The sequence below is a fragment of the Ailuropoda melanoleuca genome, chromosome 4 (assembly GCF_002007445.2).
Source record: "Ailuropoda melanoleuca isolate Jingjing chromosome 4, ASM200744v2, whole genome shotgun sequence".
Classification (NCBI taxonomy): Eukaryota; Metazoa; Chordata; class Mammalia; order Carnivora; family Ursidae; genus Ailuropoda; species Ailuropoda melanoleuca.
The window spans coordinates 74,282,930-74,303,626 of NC_048221.1; the positions used below are offsets into that span (position 1 = coordinate 74,282,930).

General features: G+C 42.4%; 1 protein-coding gene across 4 annotated transcripts in view; it reads left to right on the forward strand.

Annotated features, from left to right (window-relative positions):
• Positions 1-19,527, forward strand: part of STON1 (stonin 1) — a 43,877-nt gene extending 24,350 nt beyond the window's left edge. For 3 of the 4 annotated variants that reach the window (XM_034659101.1, XM_034659100.1, XM_019793023.2), the window contains 3 exons: positions 6,925-8,901; positions 16,055-16,257; positions 18,588-19,527. In XM_034659101.1, coding sequence (XP_034514992.1) covers positions 6,972-8,901; positions 16,055-16,257; positions 18,588-18,662 — 2,208 coding nt within the window. In that variant the 5' untranslated portion in view covers positions 6,925-6,971 and the 3' untranslated portion in view covers positions 18,663-19,527. Of the gene's footprint in view, positions 1-6,753; positions 6,805-6,924; positions 8,902-16,054; positions 16,258-18,587 lie in introns of those variants that run through there. The other variant, XM_019792991.2, reaches the window with a different exon arrangement.
• The last annotated feature ends 1,170 nt before the right edge of the window (positions 19,528-20,697 follow it).

The window sequence follows — 20,697 nt, forward strand, 5'->3', positions numbered from 1 at the left end:
GACTTTGGAGAAGGTGCCCGGGTGCTGTGGTCTACTCTGGATTGTGGTAAATTTAAATGAGATGTTGCCTGTGACAGGGCTCTGTAAATGTAGGACTTGGGGCCCTCGGGGAGGCAGAGACCCATTGAGATTCTGCCCCATTTTCAGTGCTGAAAAAATCCTGAGGCTCAATGGTGCTGCTGCTCGAATATTTTGGTTCCAATGTCTTGAAGGAGGTGGGGTGAAGTTGCAGATGACTGAGGCAGGACACATTCCTGACCTCACTCTGGGCTTTCGCATCCCTCCCTGAGACTCAGGGGGCCTTGGACAGACGGGGAGGCTCTGAAAGGGTGTGGCCTTCTTTCCCTGCTGAAGGAGGGGGTGAGTTAGGAGGGAAGGAAGGGAGGGAAAGACTTGGATGGAATTGATTTTAGTTGTTGGCTTTAGGGAAACTGATGGTGGGGGCTTTGAGACTAAAATAGAAAGATGAGGTCGTATGGAAGGAAGAGGCAGAAGAGGTCAGAGAGAAATGAAATGAGTGTGGAGAGGATTGATAAGGAAGGGCAGCAAGAGGGATATAGGAGAGGAGCAAGAAGAGAAGAGTGGGGAGCGCACCTGCCCTTGACCGTGGGTCGCCAGAGTCTTAGCCCCTCGTTCCAAGTCCTGCCTTTTCAACACGGACAAAGGTTTGGGCTCCTCTTGGGCATGATGCAAAATTCTGTTTGGTTGTATTAAACTCACATTACAGGTGCTGAGTCCTGCATAGGGGGGAAGAGTACATTCTGCATAGATTTTGTGTTTAAGATAGGGGATTTTTTGCAAGGTGTGCTTTTTAAAGTTCAAGGGTCACTTAAAAAGTCATGAAATTGATTTCTTTATCTGGTTTATGAAATTACTTTTTTTTTCCCCATAAGAAGCAAAAACTCTGAAGAAACCAGTATCCTTGTCTGAAATTTTGAAGCTACCCTTAGAAAACAGATGAGGCAAAATGTTTGGTATAGGTCAGAATAGGAGTCCATCTAATGCAGGCTGATTTCTTCTCTTAGTCTTCTCTTTTTCTCTCTTTGTAATAAAACCAGCTGACATAAGTATTTACACGATCGATCTCTTACCCCATATGGAGAGTGATTTTTGGCTGGCTTCCTTCTGAAGAGCATAGGGTAGGATGGGTCAAGAAAATCCTGCTGCTGTTTTCCTGCCTCTCAGCCTCCCGGCGGTGTCCCATTGAAACATGGCTCTGCCCTCTTGGAATGGAATGGGCTTTGTGGCAGCTCCAGTCCAAGGGCAGTGACAGTAAAATGCCCTCCAGAGAGAGCCAGCTGGCCTGGACTGCTGCTCCACTGTGTGTCCGGTGCCCTCAGGAATGTGTGGATTTAGCAAATGACAACACTGAGCGTGCCCTGTCCCCAGTGGAGCCCCAGGCTTGCTCTCTCTACAGGCTGGCTCTTTCCCAGGCTTGAAGGATCGCACTGGTTGAGCCCTCATTATCCACAAGGGGAAACGAGCAGGCCGGTTGGAGGGAGACAAATGCGCCGTTCTCATGGGCTTTATTCCAGCAGGTTTTGAGTTTTCATATCATAGGGTTTCACTCCTGGAGTTTTACTGTCTGTTAGTTTGAGAGTTTGGTCAAAGATCCTGGTGGTAACATAATTTCTGCTTTTGAAAAAAATGTCAATTGGATGTCAGCCAGCACAGAAATATTTTTGATGGGAAATGGCCTCAGAGATGATTCCGCTCTCATCACTGAGTGTCCAGAGGGGCTTTGTGCACAGCTGCTAGGTGACAGACCAGCACACAGCCAGTATCCTGGGTGCCCAGCTCTCAGCTCCCTGCTGTGGCTGTAGAGCTCATTGCCTCTCCTGTCATTAGAATCATCCCAAGAATTCATGTTGTGTTAGATCAGGATGGAGTGACCTGTGCTCAAAATCTGGTTCTTTCCAAACTCAGGTATATACCTGAGAAAAATGATCACACAAAAACTTATATAAAAACATTATTCATAATAGCCAAAAATCAGAACGAAATCAGATGTCCATCGACCGATGACCGACGGATAAACAAAATGTGGGCTATCTTCACAATGAAATATTATTCAGCTACCCAAGGGAGTGAAATACTGATACATGCTGTAATGTGGATGAACTTTGAATGTCCAGACCAGGCAAATTAAAAAAAAAAGTAGATCAGTAGTTGTCAGGGGCTTGAGGGTGGTAGTGGAGAGAATGAGGAGTGACTGCTAATAGGTACAGGCTTTATTTTGGGAGTGATAAGAACATTCTGGAAATGTGATGGCTGCGCAACTCTGAATATACTAAACACTACTGAATTGTCATTCTTTTTTAAAAGGATGAATTTTACGTGTGTGAATTGTATCTTAAAGCTGTTAGAAAAAAAAAAAAATCCTAGTTCTGTCTCTTAACTAGTTGGGCAGCTTCAGGCAATGACTCTAAATCCACGTAATCTTAGTTATGAAATAGAAATGATTATATACACCTCCCAGGGTTGTATGACTTTGAAAATGCTTTGAAACAATAAGCCTTACGTATTTTGGGAGCAATCAATGGGTTATAAGTTCATTATAAACTGGGTTTTTATCTTCTGTATTTTCTACAATCCTAACAAGTTCTCACTACGTAGTCTTTCAAATAAAGGCTTTCTGAATTGATTAAAAAGTGTTGCGGTTTTTAAATTAAAAAAATTTTTTTGCAGTTTTTAACAATTTTTTTTACCCTCAACAAATTTTTAAGTTTATAGTACAGTATTGTCAACTGTATGCACACTTACAACAGATTTCTAGAACTTTCATCTTGTACGACTAAAACTCTACCCACTGAACAGCTAACACCCTTTCCCCTCTCTTCTCCCCCCACCCCAGCCTCACCATTCTCCTCTCTGCTTCTACGCATTTGACTACTGTAGTTACCTCGTGTAAGTGGGATCATAGAGTATTTGTGTTTTTGTGACTGGTTTATTTCACTTAGCATAATGCTCTTAAGGTTCATTTATGTTGTAGCCTGTGCCAGAAATATCCTTCCTTTTTAAAGGCTGAATAAGATTCACCATATGTCCCTACACCACATTTTCTTTACCGTTCATCAGACGATGGACATTTGGGTTGTTTCCACCTTTTGGCTATTGTAAATAAATGCTGAAAGGAAGATGAGAGTGCAGATATCTCTTCGAGATCCTGTTTTCAGTTTTTTTGGATACAGTTCCTGAAGTGGGATTGCTGGATCATATACGTGGTAGTTCTATTTAAAACATTTTTTGTGGAAACTCTCTACTGTTTCTCATTTTACGTCCTGCCAGCAGTGCACAGGGTTCTAATTTCTCAACATCCTTGTCAACACTTGGTTATTTTGTGTTTTTTATTTGTTTTTTGCTTTTGTTTTGTTTTGGGTTTTTTTGTTTGTTTTTTGGTTTGACGGTCCTAACAGGTATAAGGTGATATTGTGGTTTGATTTGCACTTCCCTGCTGATTAGTGACGTTGAGCCTCATTTCAGGTACACGTTGTGTCCATTTGTATGTCTTCTTTGGAGAAATGTCTGTTGAAGTCTGTTGCCCATTTTTAAATTGGTTTGTTTGGTTTTTTTTTGCAGTTGAGCAGGAGTTCCTTATGTATTTTGAATATTAAACCCTTATCAGATATGTGGTTTGCAAATCTTTTCTCCCATTCTGTAGGGTGCCTTATCACTGTATTGTTTCCTTTGCTGTGTAGATTTTGAGTCTGGTGTAGTCCGATTTGTCTATTTTTGCTTTTGTTGCTTGTGCTTTTGGTATCCTATCCAAGAAATCATTGCCAAGACCAATGTCTTCAAGCTTTTCCCCTATTTTCTTATAGGAGTTTTATAGTTTCAGGTCTTATGTTTAAGTCTTTAGTCCATTTATAGTTGATTTTTGTATGGTATAAGATAAGGGTCCACTGTCATTTTTTTTTTTTTTTTTTGCATATGAATATCCAGTTTTCCCAACACAGCTTGTTGAAGACACTATCCTTTCTTTCCCTGTTGTATAATCTTGGGATCCTTGTGGAGAGTCGTTTGACCATGTGTGTGAGTTTATTTCTGGGCCTAATATTCTGTTCCTTTGGTCTGTATATCTGCCTTTATGCCAGTACCATACTGTTTTGAGGACCATAGCTTTGTCAGAAAGTGTGAGGCCTTCACCTTCGTTTATCTTTCTCAAGATTATTTTGGCCATTCAAAGACCTTTGAGATTCTATATGAATTTTTGGATTGTTTTTTCTATTTCTGCAAAAAATGTCATTGGGACTTTGGTAGGGATTGCATTGAATCTGTAGGTTGCTTTGGGTAGTATGGACATTTAAACACTATTGTGTCTTCCAATCTACGAATGTGGGTTATCTTTTTATTTGTGTCTTCTTTAATTCATTCCAGCAATATTACTTTGTAGTATTCAGTGTAAAAGTCTGCCCCTTTTGTTAAGTTATTTCTAAATATTTTATTCTTTATGATGCTTTTGTTTTCTTAATTTCTTTTGGATTGTTAATTGTTTATGTATAGAAATGCAACTGATTTTTGTTCGTTGGTTTTGTATCCTGCAACTTTGCTGAATTTGTGTATTACTTCTAACTGTGTGTGTGTAATTTTTAGGGTTTTCTATAGATAAGATCATATCATCTGTAAATAGACAACATGTAACTTCTTCCTTTCTGATTTGGATGCCTTTTATTTTTTTTCTTGCCTAATTGCTCATGTTAGGACTTTCAGGACTATGTTGAATAGAAGCAGACGAATGAACATCCTTCCCTTGTTCCTGATCTTAGAGGATAAGCTTTTAGTTTTTCACCATTGAGTATGATGTTAATTATGGGCTTTTCATAGATGGCCTTTATTATTATTTTGAGATAATTTCCTTCTTCTTAGTTTGTTGGCTGGTTTCTTATCATGAAAAGGTGTTGAGTTTTGTCAAGTGCTTTTTCTGGGTCTGTTGAGATGATCATGTGATATTTACCCTTCGTTCTGTTGATGTGGTGCATCACTTTGGTTGATTTTCATATGTTGAACTGTCCTTGCATCCCAGGGGTAAATGCCACTTGACAATGCTGTCTAATCCTTTTAATCTGTTGTGGAAGTTGATGTGCTAGTATTTTATTGAGGATTTTTGCGTTTGTATTCATCAGGGATATAGTATTTTTATTTGCTTGTAGTATCTTTGGTTTTGGTATCAGAGTAATGCTGGGCTATAAAATGAGTTTGGAAGTGTTCCCTCCCCTTTGGTTTTTTGGAAGACCTTGAGAAGGGTTGGTGTTAATTTTTCTTTAAATATTTGGTAGAATTCTCCAGTGAAACCATCTGGGCCTGAGCTTTTATTTTTTGGGAGGTTTTGACTACCAATTCAGTCTCCTTACTAATTATAGGTCTGTTCAGATTTCCTATTTCCTTATGATTCAGTCATGGTAGATTGTATGTTTCTAGGAATTTGTCCATTTCTTCTAGGTTATCCAATTTGTTGGTATGTAATTGTTCATAGTGGTCCCTTATAATCATTATTTTATTTCTGTGACATAAGTTTAATGTCACATCTTTCATTTTTGGTTTTGAGTGTTTTCTTTTTTTCTCAGTCTAATTAAAAGCTTGTCAGTTTTGTTGATCTTTTAAAACAAACCAACTCTTAGTACCCTTTTTTTTTTCTGTTTTATATTCTCTGTTTCATTTATTTCTACCCTAATGTTTATTCTTTCTTTCCTTCTCCTAACTTAGGGCTTAGTTTGTTTTTCTTTCTCTAGTTCCTTGGGCTGTAAAGTTAGGTTGTTTATTTGAGATCTTTCTTTCTTTCTTTCTTTTTTTTAATGCTAGTGTTTACCACTATAAACTCTACTCTGTCTGCTGCTTTTGCTACATCCATAAGTTTTGGTATGTTGTGTTGTCACTTTGCTTACCTCAGTATATTTTCTCATTTTCCTTTTGATTTTTTCTTTGGCCTATTGGTCATTCAAGATTGTGGCCTTCAGTTTCTACGTTTGTGAATTTTCCAGTTTTCCTTCTGTTGATTTTCAGTTTCATTCTGTTGTGGTCAGAAAAGATACTTGGTTATGATTTGAATCTTCTTAAATTTGTTAAGACTTGTTTTGTGACCTAACATATGATCTATCCTGGAGGATATTCTCCGTGTGCTTGTGAAGAACGTGTATTCTGTTGCTGTTGCGTGGAGTATCTGTTTGGTCTACTGTGTTATTCAACTATTCTGTTTTGTTACTGATCTTCTAGCCATTATTGAAGGTGTGGTATTGAAACTCTGATATTATTGTGTTGCTGTCTATTATATTTGCTTCATATATTTAGGTGCTCTGATGTTGGCTTTATATATGCTTGTAATTGTTATATGTTCCTGGTGAGCTGACCCTTTTATCGTTATATATAATGCCCTGCTTTGTCTCTTGTGACAGCTTTTGAGGTAAAATCTATTTTGCCTGATACAGTATGGCCACCCCTGACTGCTCTTGCTTCTGTTTGCACAGAATATCTTTCTACATCCTTTCACTTTCAGCCTAAGTGTGTCCTTAAATCCCAAATGAGTCTCTAGTACACAGCATATGGTTAGATCTTGTTTTTTGTTGTTGTTGTTATTAATCCATTTAATCATCAGAAGTGTTAAAATTCTTAAAGCATTTCTTTGAATTCCGTTCTTCTGTAAATCTGGTTGCTTTTATTTTTATTTTTTTAATTTTGAACTTCTATTTGTGACAACACTTTATTTTTGTTTTTGTTTTTTTTTTTAAAGTAAGCTCTATGCCCAGCATGGGGCTTGAACTCACGACTCCAAGAGCAAGAGTCACATGTTCTACCAGCTGAGCCAACCAGGTGCCCCCTTGTTTCTTTTAAATCTAAACTAAAGTACTTTTAAATCTAAAGAACTAAAGTAACTTGAATTTCCTCCCCCTCCTCATTTAATATTCTTCTTGTCTCTTTCTCCTTTAACAGATGCAACACATCTGATTCATAGACAAGACCACAATCTGATTCCAAAGATGTGTTCTACAAACCCAGGCAACTGGGTCACATTTGATGATGACCCTGCTTTTCAGTCTTCTCAGAAGTCAAAGAATTTACCTCTGGAGAATCAAGGCATCTCTAGGCCCAATGGACTTAAGCTGAACCTTTCTGGTGCTAAGGAATTTCCCAGTGGATCTTCCTCTGCCAACAGTACCCCCCTCTCCTCTCCCATCATAGACTTTTACTTTAGTCCAGGACCTCCAAGTAACTCTCCTCTCTCTACACCTACCAAGGACTTCCCAGGTTTTCCTGGCATCCCCAAAGCAGGGACTCATATGCTTTATCCTATCCCAGAGTCATCCTCAAACAGTCCACTTACAGCACAAGGAGCAGGCTCTTCCTTATTGTCTGCTAAACCCACCTGTTTATCCCATGCTTCCTTACCCAGCGACCACTCGTGTACACATCCAGCTCCCAAAGTGGGTCTTCCAGATGAAGTTGGCCCTCCCCAGGCTGGAAGCCTAGGGTTGCAAAGTGACACCCCCCAGTTTCAGTATTTTCGGGAGGACTGTGCTTTTTCAAGTCCGTTTTGGAAAGAGGAAGGCAGTGCTTCCCAGTTTGCCTTTGATCCTTCAGGAAGCAGAAAGGTGTACCCCTCAAGAGACAAAGAGATGCCTCTCGATCAAAAAAGCTTAAATCAGGGTTCACTTAACTACATCTGTGAGAAGCTTGAACACCTCCAGTCAGCTGAGGACCAAGACTCGTATGGAAATATGTCTGTGCAGAGTCTGCATGCTGAAGACACTGCCTCTTCCTTTGTCCCCCACACGCTCTTCCGGAGTCAGCCAAAACCTGGATGGTCTTTCATGTTGAGAATTCCTGAGAAGAAGAACATGATGTCTTCCCGTCAGTGGGGACCAATTTTTCTGAAAGTCTTACCTGGTGGAATCTTGCAAATGTATTACGAGAAAGGGTTAGAAAAACCTTTTAAGGAGTTACAGCTCGATCCACATTGCAGGCTTTCTGAACCCAAAGTTGAGAGCTTCAGTGTGGCAGGAAAAATCCATACTGTGAAGATTGAACATGTGTCTTACACAGAAAAAAGGAAATACCACTCTAAGACAGAAGTAGTTCATGAACCAGACGTCGAGCAGATGCTAAAGTTAGGGTCCACAGAGTACCATGATTTCCTCGACTTCCTGACCACCGTGGAGGAGGAGCTGACCAAGCTGCCAGCTGCTTCAAAGCCGAAAAAGAACTACGAGGAACAAGAAATTTCCCTGGAAATCGTGGACAACTTTTGGGGGAAGATCACTAAAGAAGAAGGAAAATTGGTTGAAAGCGCTGTCATAACTCAAATCTGTTGCCTCTGTTTCATGAATGGGAACACAGAATGCTTTTTAACCTTGAATGACCTTGAGCTGCAGAAGCGAAATGAACACTATTTTGAAAAAGAGCCGGAAAAGAAGGGGATTGATATTCTTGACCATCATTTTCATCAGTGTGTGAAAACACAAGAATTCGAGCAGTCGAGAACCATTAAGTTTGTGCCGCTGGATGCCTGCCGGTTTGAGCTGATGCGTTTTAAGACTCCGTATCAGGGGGCGGATCTTCCCTTTTCCCTCAAGTCCGTGGTGGTTGTCCAGGGCGCGTATGTGGAGCTGCAGGCCTTTGTCAACATGGCCCCACTGGCTCAGAGACCATCCTGTGCCAGCTCCTTGAGGTCCTGTGACAACATCATGATACACTTTCCTGTCCCGTCACAGTGGATCAAGGCCCTCTGGACCATGAACCTCCAGAGGCAGAAGTCCCTGAAAGCCAAAATGAACCGCCGGGCATGTCTGGGGAATTTACACGAACCCGAATCTGAACCTATTATACAGGTCACGGTGGGGTCAGCAAAATACGAGAGTGCCTACCGGGCCGTCGTATGGAAGATAGACCGGCTTCCTGATAAAAATTCAAGTAAATATTCAACACCCCAAGTTGATCGTCTCGTGAAGTAGCTTCAGTGTTTTCGCCCTCCTCCTTGGGTTGAAACCAGGCGGAGACACAGGATAACTTCAGTCCCCTGGGGCCATGCACGCATGGCCCGGTGGGAGGTGCAACATTTAGTAGAACAGCGGATTAATTTGTCCTCTGTGCCTATTTCTACCAGATAAGTTTAACTTAAAAAAAAATTTTTTTTAGCTATCATAAAAAAATATCCTAAGCTAAGATTTTCTTGTGGATGGTGGCACTGAGGGAAGATTCCTCGTTGGACTTTTTGACATCAGCCACCAACCTCAAATGTTAAAACTATTGCTCACAGAGCTTAGATTCCCTAATTAACCTTTAAAGATCTCTCATCCATGAATACACCTGAACTTTTTTGTATTCTCAGCCAGTACCACCTTCTCCGTAGGTTTTGCGCCCTGCTCTTTGAAATAAGACTGCCTTGCATTTTTACCCAAATTGATTTCTTTAGCTGATTTAATTTGGCCATCTTGACTAGTTGTTTCAGAATTAAGTAGACACAACCCAAGCATTAAAAATTCAGTTAATTTTCAGAATGTTTGCAAAGAAAGCAATTAACCTAGAAGTTCAGAACTTTAAAAAGACAGTCCTAGCACCACATTTATTTTAGAACACTAACTTAGTCTTGGGTGTCTATATTAGAGCAAAAAAGCAAATTTTGAAATTAAGGCTGCTCCCTGTTTTAGTTCGGTTATTTCTAGCAGAACACTGGGCTTTGGGGGCAGGTTTGGGGATCTGAGTTGATGCAGTCACTCATTCAATCAAACCTTTATTGAGCTACTGTAAACCAGGTACCACATCAGGCGCGGGGGCTAAAGATGAATAAGATCCAGTCCCTGTTCTAAATAGTTCACAGCTGGTCTAGTCCTTCAGGGAAATTTAATTTTGTCTTAGGACACTTCAGGCTGTGGACTTCAGGGGAAGCATGTTTATTGGGGTGGACCTATTGCAGTAATTCTCAAACTTGGCAGTATGTTAGGATAGCCTGAGAGCTGTTGGATAATTTTGATGTTCAGGCTCTGTTTACGCCAATTAAATCAGAATGTCTGGGGGAGGGGCCTAAGCACCTGTATGTTTTGAGAGCTCCCCAGGTGAACCTAATGTGTGCCAGGGTTGAGGGACATTGCTCTGTAGGCTTTGGAATGTTCTGGAGAAGGAAGAGCAAACCCTAGACTATATTGGACTTGAGGGGTAGCATGGATCATGCCTTTGGGTCCAGGACCACCCTGTCTGACTTGCGGTTTGCTCACTTAACATCTGTCTGCTGATTGTAGCCTGGGCAAAGGACAGGGTCCAGCGGGTGAGAGACAAGCTGGGTGGCTGAGTCCCAGGCCCTCGTGCAGAAGGGAAGCCCCTGCCCGGTAGTCCTCTTTGACGCTGCCCCCACTGCTCAGTTGATGCCACATTCTGATCTGGAGCGTTCTTACGACTTATATTAGTTAGGGTTCCAGTTCCAAGGACTAGCAAGGACAGCTCAGGCTCAAGGCAGGGCAGGTGGTGTTTGGGGGGGCGTGGTCACACAGATGGCCTCTAATGGTGCCTCCTGGTCAACTCCAGCGTGAATGGAGTATCTAACGTGATTCAGTCCACGGAGGTAATGTTTCCTGCCTTCTCTTATAACTTTGTTGGAGAAGCAAGTTAAAACCATTCTCGGGTTATCTTCATCCCAGGGAAACAAGTTTTGAGGTTTTGAGTGCGGGGTTCCAAATGATCTGTTCTCAAAGTTATCTGCGGTACTTTTAGGTGAGCAGGGTTATAGAAATCATACTATTGCCTTTAATTTTGCTAAACACGAAGGGAAAGAGAGAAAAGCAGGCTGGAATGCCTGCTGTAGTCTCATCAATCCATAGATGTCCCCTGATGCCTGGGTGATCACCCAACTCCTGCTTATGCCTCGGAGCGGAGCACAAGGGACTCATCGTGCTGGCTGGTCCAGGTGGGGTCGGTGGGGCAAGGGGACGGGCTCGCAAGGAGCCCAGCAGCCCCTCCTGTTAGAGCCAATCAGTGCCACCGTGCTTATTTTTCAAACTGAGAGCCCATACAAACCATTCTTTTCTAATTTTGGAAGGGGAACAACGTGTAAATGTTCTTGTGAAAACGATCCTGTTTATAACACTGTATTTTCCCAGAGCTAATGGTATAGTTAATTGATTCAGTCACCAAGAATTTATTGAGAAGAGGGCTCACTCTTCATTCCACAAACACCACTAATTCCCTTAGGTACAGGCTCTGTGCTTGGTGCTTGGGAGACAGCAATGCAGACCTGCTCCCCGCTCTCCAGAAACCCGAGCAGGGGAGCAGGGGAGCAGGGGAGGCAGATCTGGAAGCCAGCGCGCAGATGCGCTGGGGAATTGTGCTGTGTTCCAGGCATGAACAGAGCTGGGATTCCAGAGAAAGGAGTGTCAACTGCAGGGGGCGCTGCGGAAGTCTTTGCTGAAGAGGTGGTGGCTCAGCTTGGTGTGGAAGAATCGCGAGGATTCTACCAGGGATAGAAACAGCAGAAACAGGCCTGTCGGTGGGGGATCTTAGTTAAGTTCTGGGACTGAGGGAATGATAGGAGAATAAAGGGGCACATGAAGGACGTTGTGGGCCCCGCTCTGGGGTATGGAGTTTGTCTGTCAGCTGGGCTTCCAGAGTGTTTTCAGGCACAACTGTGACAGAATCATCCTTTGTTTTAGGAAGTTGGGCATACATTGCAGACGAGAGATTCAGGAGTACAGACCTGGGGAGGCTTGCAGGAGGGGAGGTCTAATAAGCAAGGCCAGTGGCAATGGGAGCACTAAGAAGGGAGTGAAGGATGGTGAGGAAACTCGGAGGAGGTGCCCTCAAGACAAGGACAGATTACCTGTGGGCACGGGACGAGAGGGGTGCAAGCAGGTCAGGGGCTGTGGCTTTGGTGCATAGGTGGGCCACAGTGCCATGAGCTGAGATAGCCTGGGATCCTCTCACTGCTGCTTTTGAAATCTCTTTCCCCGCCCCGGTGGCACGCTGGAGTCCTTAGAATCATTAGAGCTTTAAAAACATCCCCATGTTTGGGCCCCATCCTGACCAGACTCTGTGGGGTGGGGCCCACGTATTGGTGCTTGTAAGAGGCTCTTCCACGCAACCAGGGCCGAGAACTCCTGCCCTGGGAGCTCTGCCCTGAAACCTGTTATGGTCCCCTAGGCACAGGTCATTCCCCCCGCTCCGTGTACCCTGCGTCGCCTAGAGCTCTTACTGCCTCCCGCCTGGATTTACTAGCAGCTGAGCTCGCTAAGAACTATTACAAGGGTAGATATTTCCAGAGAGGCTGGCCTTCAGAAATTCTTCTGGAAGACAGTCATAGCACCAGGCCTGCACAGAACAATGTTTTACGAGCATTCCAGTCAATTATATGGTGATAATTCACAGAATAAATCCTCTGGGATCAAAGATGCTTTCTTCAGATCTGATCTGTGGGCCAAAAGGTGGCTGAGACAAAAGGCAGAGGGCTGTGTCAGGTGAAGTCTGGGGGGGCAGGGAGAGGCCAGGCTAGGACACCTGGGCTCCCGTGGCCTGTCCTGTGGTTTCTTTCACCACTGTGGGTGGGGAGGGTAATGCAAAGAGTGAGAGGGTGCCTGGCAATTGGCCTCTGGAGCAGAAGCATAGAGTAAGGTCAGGGCAGAGTGGAAATTTTTTTTTTTTTAAGATTTTATTTATTGGGCCGCCTGGGTGGCACAGTGGTTAAGCATCTGCCTTCGGCTCAGGGCGTGATCCCGGAGTTCTGGGATCGAGCCCCACATCAGGCTCCTCCTCTATGAGCCTGCTTCTTCCTCTCCCACCCCCCGCTTGTGTTCCTTCTCTCGCTGGCTGTCTATCTCTGTCAAATAAATAAATAAAATCTTTAAAAAAAAAGATTTTATTTATTTATTTGATAGAGACACAGCGAGAGAGGGAACACAAGCATGGGGAGTGGAAGAGGGAGAAGCAGGCTCCCAGCGGAGCAGGGAGCCTGGCATGGGGCGTGATCCCAGGACTCTGGGATCGTGACCTGAGCTGAAGGCAGACGCTGAACAACTGAGCCACCCAGGTGCCCAGAGTGGAAATCTTTATCCTAAGGTAGTGCTTCTTAAACTTGTGAGTGCACTTGAATCACCTTAAAAAATGCAGACGGATTCAGCAGGTGAGGCCCCCCGAAACGGCTTTCCACGCTGCTCAGGTGATGCCAGTGCTGCTGGCCCACGGACCACACGTGGAGGAGCAGTTCTTTGACTGCATCTCTGTTTTTTCTATATAATTCTTAAATCGATTGGGTGTTTAGAGAACAGGATTAAAAAAAAAAAGTCTTTAAAACATTACCCTTTTTTGAGGCACCGGGGTGGCTCAGTCAGGTGAGCGTCCAGCTCTTGGTTTTGGCTCAGGTCATGATCTCAGTGTCGTGAGATGCTTCACATTCCTTTAACAACGTGGGCAGGTCTTTGATTTTACAGCAAAGGTTGACTTTGGGCAGGTAGCTCAGATAGCTTATTTGCACTAAAGTGTAAATGACAACCGGAAACAGGAAACTTTCTTGAGCACAGGTTTTGGGAGGGGTGGGGGTGGGGGGAAGAAGGACAGACGGGAACACTGGTTACCACAGGAGGTACAGACACAGCCTAGAATTAGAAAGGGGAGTGGGAGTGGTGGAGAGCCAATTAATAAACATATTTATCTCTACCTTCCCATGTTACCAATTTTTAGATAAAGCTTGCTTTTTTTCATTGCTGTCATCAGCACCCTGGTGGCTCTCTCCCCACTTGTGTCATCCTCCTATCATTCATTCCCTCCAACTTGCAATTCACTTTGAGATATGAAATATTTTGGTTCAAGGACCAGATGTCAGCTCCACCTACGAAGAATTTGTGACTTGCCTTCGCAATCCGAAGAAAGTTGAGAGAGTAGCAATTACCAAAGCCCAAGAGTGCCCCCTGCTGGAAGCCACTGAGATTAAACAATGTGATTGACAAATATCCGTTGAGCCTTAAATGTGCCAGACGTTGTGCTAAGAACAGACGCGATACATCTTTGCACCGAGGTCAGAGTCTGGGGGTGGGGGGCGGTGAGTATGTGATTAGACATTGTAGAGTATTTACAGTTTTTAAAAGCCAGGAAAAACAGGACAGAAAACTTGAAGGGAAAAACGCTCTCCTTTTTACCAATTTTTTTTAGAAAAGCAGATAGAAAAAATTTTGTTTCTAATGTTTTTGGAATATCACTACATCCTCAACTTGAGTAATTTTGGTTGCAAAAGTTCTAAAAGAATTCTTTCCTTTAAAACGGGGATATCAACTTAGACCGTCTCCGATATAATTTTCAGCTCTGAAAGTGTAGATTTCGCAGTCCGTTATCAAAATCACAGTAATTAAGTAATACTAGTGGATTTGTAATTGAATAGCACTTTGCAGAGTCGTCTGTCCTCCACAGCCAGCACTTCTGTCCCAGTCTAGTCTACCACGGCTCTCCTACTTTCTGTGGGCCAGCTTGTTGGTTCAGTCCTCCTGACGATCCTGTAAGGTTCATGTTAGCATCGTGGACATCATCACTCCCATTTTCAGAGGAGGAAACGGAGGCTCAGAAACCTCAAGGAATTTGCCTAGGATCACACAGCCATTAAGTAGCAGAGTTGGGATTAGACTCTGGGTCATCTGGGTCCTGTGTCTGTGTTCTTACCTGCTGTGCCATAAAGGACTTAAGAGTACCTGAATTAAGTTTAAATAAATTTACTGCCTCCTTGCTGCAGGCAGAAGACTAAGAAAGGGTCATGGATTGTGGTATCCCCCCCCCCCGGGTGTGTGTGTGTGTGTGAATAAAGTTATCACTTGCCTGCAGTGATCTGGGGAGCTTAGAGCACCTCAGAGGCCACGCTATCCTGCCCCCTGTGTAAGTGGTGGAGACGGCTAATGAGCATCTCTTGGTTAATTGATTGATGACTTCTCAAGGCCTTTTACAGTCTTACAATTCTATTAGTCCCTCTACAAGGAACAGGTTGTAAGGAGTAAAAGGCAATTTATCTTCTAAGAATTAAGTGAAATCCTTTAAACTCTTGTTTTTTGTGCCTAAAGCTATATTCTGATGGAAATGTTCTTTCTCGAGGTATGTCAGTGTTAAAGTAATTTAATCTGGCTTTTCAAATAACTGTCATCTCATACATTTATTTAAATGAAGATTAGCTGCCTTAGATATGTAGGTGCTTGGACAACACAACGGAATCATGGAACCTTGTGGACTTACTACAGTGATTGCATTGGAAACATTTTTTACTCCGTTGTAACATGTGCACACACACACGCACACGCTACAAGACCCCACTTAAAATCTTTGTGTATATCCAGTATCCCAGGGTCTGGCACCGAGCCTGGCCTAGCCTGGAGTAGATGCTCAATATATGGCAAATCGAATTAAGTAGAAACAAATATTAGATTAAAACCCTGAAAGCAATATGCCCATCTCTACACTGTACGTCTGTTCCAGGCAAACCTTTGGGGGGAAGGGGCGGTGAGCAAGAATTACAGCAGTAAACAATAATCTGTTCTACTGAAGAAAGAATTCTTGGCCTAGAGTAGTTCTGAAATGTAATACAATTTTAATAAGTTTAACTTAAAAAATTAGAATTTTTAATAACGTGACCCAATTTGGGCGGAAGTTTACCTTTGCATTATCTATCGAGAAACAGAGTGGTAAGGAAATTAATAAGGTAAGAATTATTGTAAGAGCTTATTCAATCTACTTGAGGGAAAGGGGTTGGTTTTTTTTTAATGCATCCTGTGTACATTATAGCTGAATAATGATGCTTAATACAAATATTAGTCATTTAATTAAAGAAACTTAACATACTCTTAATTAAAAACACTTTAGGAGTTAATATATCGTATATATAGTGATGAACTTGTGCTTATTTTAAAGCGAGTACTTAAAAAATGCAGATAGATTTCCCCTAGTTGGTGCAAAATTGTGAATTTTGATGGTATATATTGTTTAAATAGAACTTACCTCCACAGTGCTAACGGAATTGTTTATTAAAGAGAGGGTCGAGTGCTTCTTATGTTCAAGAAGAATGTTCAATGGCCATTGAAATACTTTTGACCATTTGATTTTTTTCTTCAAGGTTCTGATCATCCCCATTGCTTGTCATACAAACTAGAACTCGGATCAGACCAAGAAATTCCCTCTGATTGGTATCCGTTTGCTACTGTTCAGTTTGGAATGCTGGACACCTGTGCCTCGAGGACAGAGGTCACGTCTCTGGGGGTGGAGAGTGATGTCCAGCCACAGAAACATGTTCATCAGAGAGCTTGCTACAACATTCAGGTACTTGCCACAGCCCTTTGGTTCAAGTTGAGGCTTTTGGAGCTATGACCTGGTTTGGCTTTAGATACCTGTTTTGCCCTCTTCAATGATCATGTATGTGTATATGTACTTGTGTTTATTTGACCGAGAAAAGAGCCCAGTCATGGGCAAGTTTCTCTCAGTTCTAGAAATCAGGAGCCTGAGTGCAAATGCCACTTAATTCTGCCCTCAATGAAAAACAGGGCCTTAAAAACCAATTCACATTTCAGAAGTATCTTTATAATAAAAATTATGTTAGAACAGCATTTCTATGGAACACGTATAATGATCCAAGAAAAAAATAAGTTGGGGAATGCTGTGCACTAAGTGCTAAATAAAGGTTCTGAGAAGTTCTGCAACACAGAAACTTGTTAAACTTAACTCAGTTTCTCCCAGCTCATTGATTATAGAATCTTGTCTCTATGGGCGTGTGTGTGTAGGACACCTATCAGTATCTCCCGGAATAGTATTCTGTGGAGCACCCTTTGGGAAATGCTGAGTTACTCTGTTACAATGATTTTAAATGTTCACCATCAGCTCTTCCATAGTTTTATGCCAGATGAGTTAATGAGTGACATACACTTGCACCTATTTCTAAACGTGCTTTTCCTTCTCATCTTCAAAGTTAGTAAATTTAGAGATAATCTCTGCCACAGATTTCCCACAGTATCTTGAAATGGTGTGATTATGTAAGACATCATTAACACCAACCGGTGGTTTTATAATATAGTAATATAAGTCAGGGTTTTTTTTCTTTATTTTGGACCATCTGTTTAAAAGCCTATATGTTTGGGTCCAGTGATTTTTTTTTCCCTATTGGTAAAATTAATGATGGGTGAGTGCCCTTGTGTGCACTCCTTTGGGACCTAAGGACTTACCTCTCCCAGGAGCTGCCTTGCCCCAGGTCACACTGCCTTCTGTGGATGCAGGTGTATCAAGACCCTCTTGCCTCGGCTTGGGGTAATTCTGCAGCCCTCCTAGCTCCAGCACTCCTTGGGGATCCGCTGAAGCCTTGATAGCAACTGCATTGCAGCCCAGCATCTTCCATCTGCTTCCTTCCTTCCCTCACAGGTGCCAACCCCAACAGCGCTCCCCGGTACACTTTCTGCACACCAGTCTCCATCTCAGAGACTGCATCTTGGAGACCCTGACCGGTCACACTAGGTATATAAGTATTATGTGTGACTGGAGTGCAGGTCAAGTACAATGGAGAATTCATTCATACCTATTTTCCTATGCATGGGCTGTTGCAGTTTCCTATCGTTTTAAGAGGACAGCTCAAAATTCCATAACAAAGTCTCTGCCGCTTTAATAGCATTTACTGATTGCTCATCACTTGGTGACAGTCAGTTTCAAAATGTTACTTTTCATTTCATAAATATTTATTGAGCAATTTCAAAGTGCCAGGTACCACCCTGGATGCTAGAGACACAAACGTGAACAAGAGACAGGTCCCTGTCCTCCCGAAGCATATCTTCTAGCAGGGGAACAAAAAATAATTTGTAAGCAGATAAAGAGTTTCCAAGAGGGACGGATTCTAAGAAGAGAATAAAATAGGGGAACAAGATAGAGAATGATGGAGGGCTTCCTTATTCCACATGGTCCAGGAGGAGGGCCTCTGTGAGGAGGTAACATTTGAGATGAGATGAAAAAGATGAGGGATGGTAGATGGTCCAGCTGGTTAACTAGCTTGTAAACTAGTTTTTTTTTTTAAAGATTTTATTTATTTATTTGACAGAGAGCGAGCACAAGTTGGGGGGGGGCAGCAGGCAGAGGCAGAGGGAGAGGGAGAAGCCCGCTCCTTGCTGAGCGGGGAGCCCGATGCAGGAGCTTGATCCCAGGACCCTGGGATCATGACCTGAGCCGAAGGCAGATGATTAACGACTGAGCCACCCAGGCGCCCCATAAGCTAGTTCATTTTAATGAGATGATTTGGGGTGGGTTATAAACCTCAAGTGGGCCAAAGTCTACTGATATGATACTTGGGGTATAATTGATCACGTCTAGCCAGGACTCTAAATGTCTTATCAATATATGTATTCTGTGTATTTTTTATAAACCCTCTGACTTAGAAGGGAGGAGAGTTTCAGTCCTCTTCAAGACTTTGCCCTAGAGGGAAGGATTTGGGGGGCTCTGTTGCCCAAAAGGAGAGCAGGCTGCTTCACTAGGAGCTAGCATGAGACAGTGGGGGCGCTGTGTCTGCATCAAAGGATGAGGTGGCTGCCTGCAGTCCTTGCGTCATGTGCGAAGTAGGACTGAGCAGTGTGAGTGCTGTGTCGGTTAATGCTGCCGTGTTTTGCTTTTGCATACAGGTCGAAATAGAAAAGAAGAGGATTAAAATTGATGGAGAAGACCCAGATAAAGCTGGCGACTGCGTAACTCAGTAGGATTAGTAAGAGTCAATGATGACCCACTTTTCAAATGTGTAATTCACAGAAACCGCACAAAGGTCTGCTTCTGTGTACTGGAAATGACTTCTGAGTAGAGGGCTTAGGACAGGGCCAGTGGCCGTGTTCCGAGAAGTGAAGACCTGAAACCGAACAGTGCGTATTTTATGCACTCCAGGGGTTTCATCTAAAATGTGTCTACCATTTGTATGATGTTTTTACTTCCCATTAAAACTCAGAGTTTTATGTGTTATGAGACAGCCAGCTTGGAGAAAGGGTTTTGGAGTTTTAATTACTCGGTGGCTGAGTGTTTTGCACTCTGGATCACATGGGGGCCACATTTATCATCTTCCGGTCCCCAGCTCTTCTTGCTCTGTTAGCACCTCTCCTGGGGGGCGAGGCAGTCAAAGGGGAGACATAAACCGAAATACTCAGTCTTTCCTCTTGCTCATCTCTGGAATGTGGCTAGGTGTGGGGTGATGCTGAAACCATGGGCTAAAATGGAGATGTGGATATATCTGATTTTGAGTCATTTATCTTCCTGTGCTCTTACTACATTGGTGAGTAATCATCGACTGTGTTTGGTACCTGTCTTTCCCCCATGGTGTTATCATTTTCAAAATGTGTTTGTATTCTGGTGTGTGTTGCAAAGAAGCTATTTCCGTGGATATACATATTTTAGTATAAGTCACTAAGACATACTGCCTTTTGCTTGGAGAGATTCCTTTCAGAACGGAATGGTATTGGACACTAGTTAAAATATTTATGTATATTAGAGATGAATTTTTAAAGTTCATAATATTGTCTCCCAAAAGTACAGACTCTAAGAATGTATTTTTGATAAAAGTATTATTTGTAATTAACACAAGCCTCTCGAGTAGAAGTCTAAATCATATTATGATTATTTTATGCTGGTTCTGCTATCATGCTATTTATGCTAATTCTGCTTACTTTAGAATATTTCTCTTTCAAAGATAAAGAAAATGAAAGACACTAGATTATTTTACCTGGATTTTTAAGAGGTGACGTTTCTATTCTTCAAAGTCAGGTAAATGCTTGTTTTCTAATAAAAAGCCAATGGCATTAGCAGTTATAATTCTGTTTATAATGTTCTTTCAATATTTACAGTGAAAGGTAGGACTTAAAATTTATGAATTCTATCTTCTACATATTTTTTAGTCTGGAAAAACAAAGTCCTCTTTGGGGGATTAATACACCTGCAATTTATATTGAATCTTAAATCTGATTAGGAGGCATATTTCTCCATTTACCAGATTTGTTTTGAGTCAAAGCTGATGATATAATAATGTTCTTCCAAACAGCATTTATTTGTTGGCCCACAGACTTGATGTCATATGTTTTATTTAATGTTGTATTTACAGTCATTTTAATCTGTTCAGAAACAGATTAAAACACACATTTATGATGGTCCATATCAACCAGTGGATTTCATTGCTCTTCATTATTTTACTTTAAAGACAAAGGGTGCAAAAGTTGGCTGTTAAAATGAATTGATCTTGTTTTTTAACCTCACTTGGTGCATTGCTTGTAATGTCATATGTATGAGACTCACTGTGGATGCCTAGGAGGCTGAATCTGTGTGTATGTCACTAAAAAAAAAAAATCCACTATCTTTCCCCATCATCTGGTGTGGCACGTTCTGGAGTGACCTCAGTCATGCTCAGAGCAACTATGGAGGCAGGCTAGACCTGTCAGCTGGGTTAACTACTGCCATTCCTTTTACATCTGTTATATGGCGGCCTGCCCATAAAGAACTCAGTCTGATTCAGATGAACTTAATGAATATTTACACCTCCAAATAATTTCAGCAGAGGGTTCAGTGAATCACCCCTCACATTCCACAGGTTGCCCAGTACCTCACTGCTGGGGCCATTTACCCCGAAGCCATCCAGCCTTCAGGAGCGTCTCAAGATTCAGTGTTGAAAATAGAGTAGCGAAAGGCTGACTGAAGCCCAAATTGAGTTTCTGCAGCAATGCAAAGGTTGGTAGCATTAACAGCGGGGTGCTACAGCAT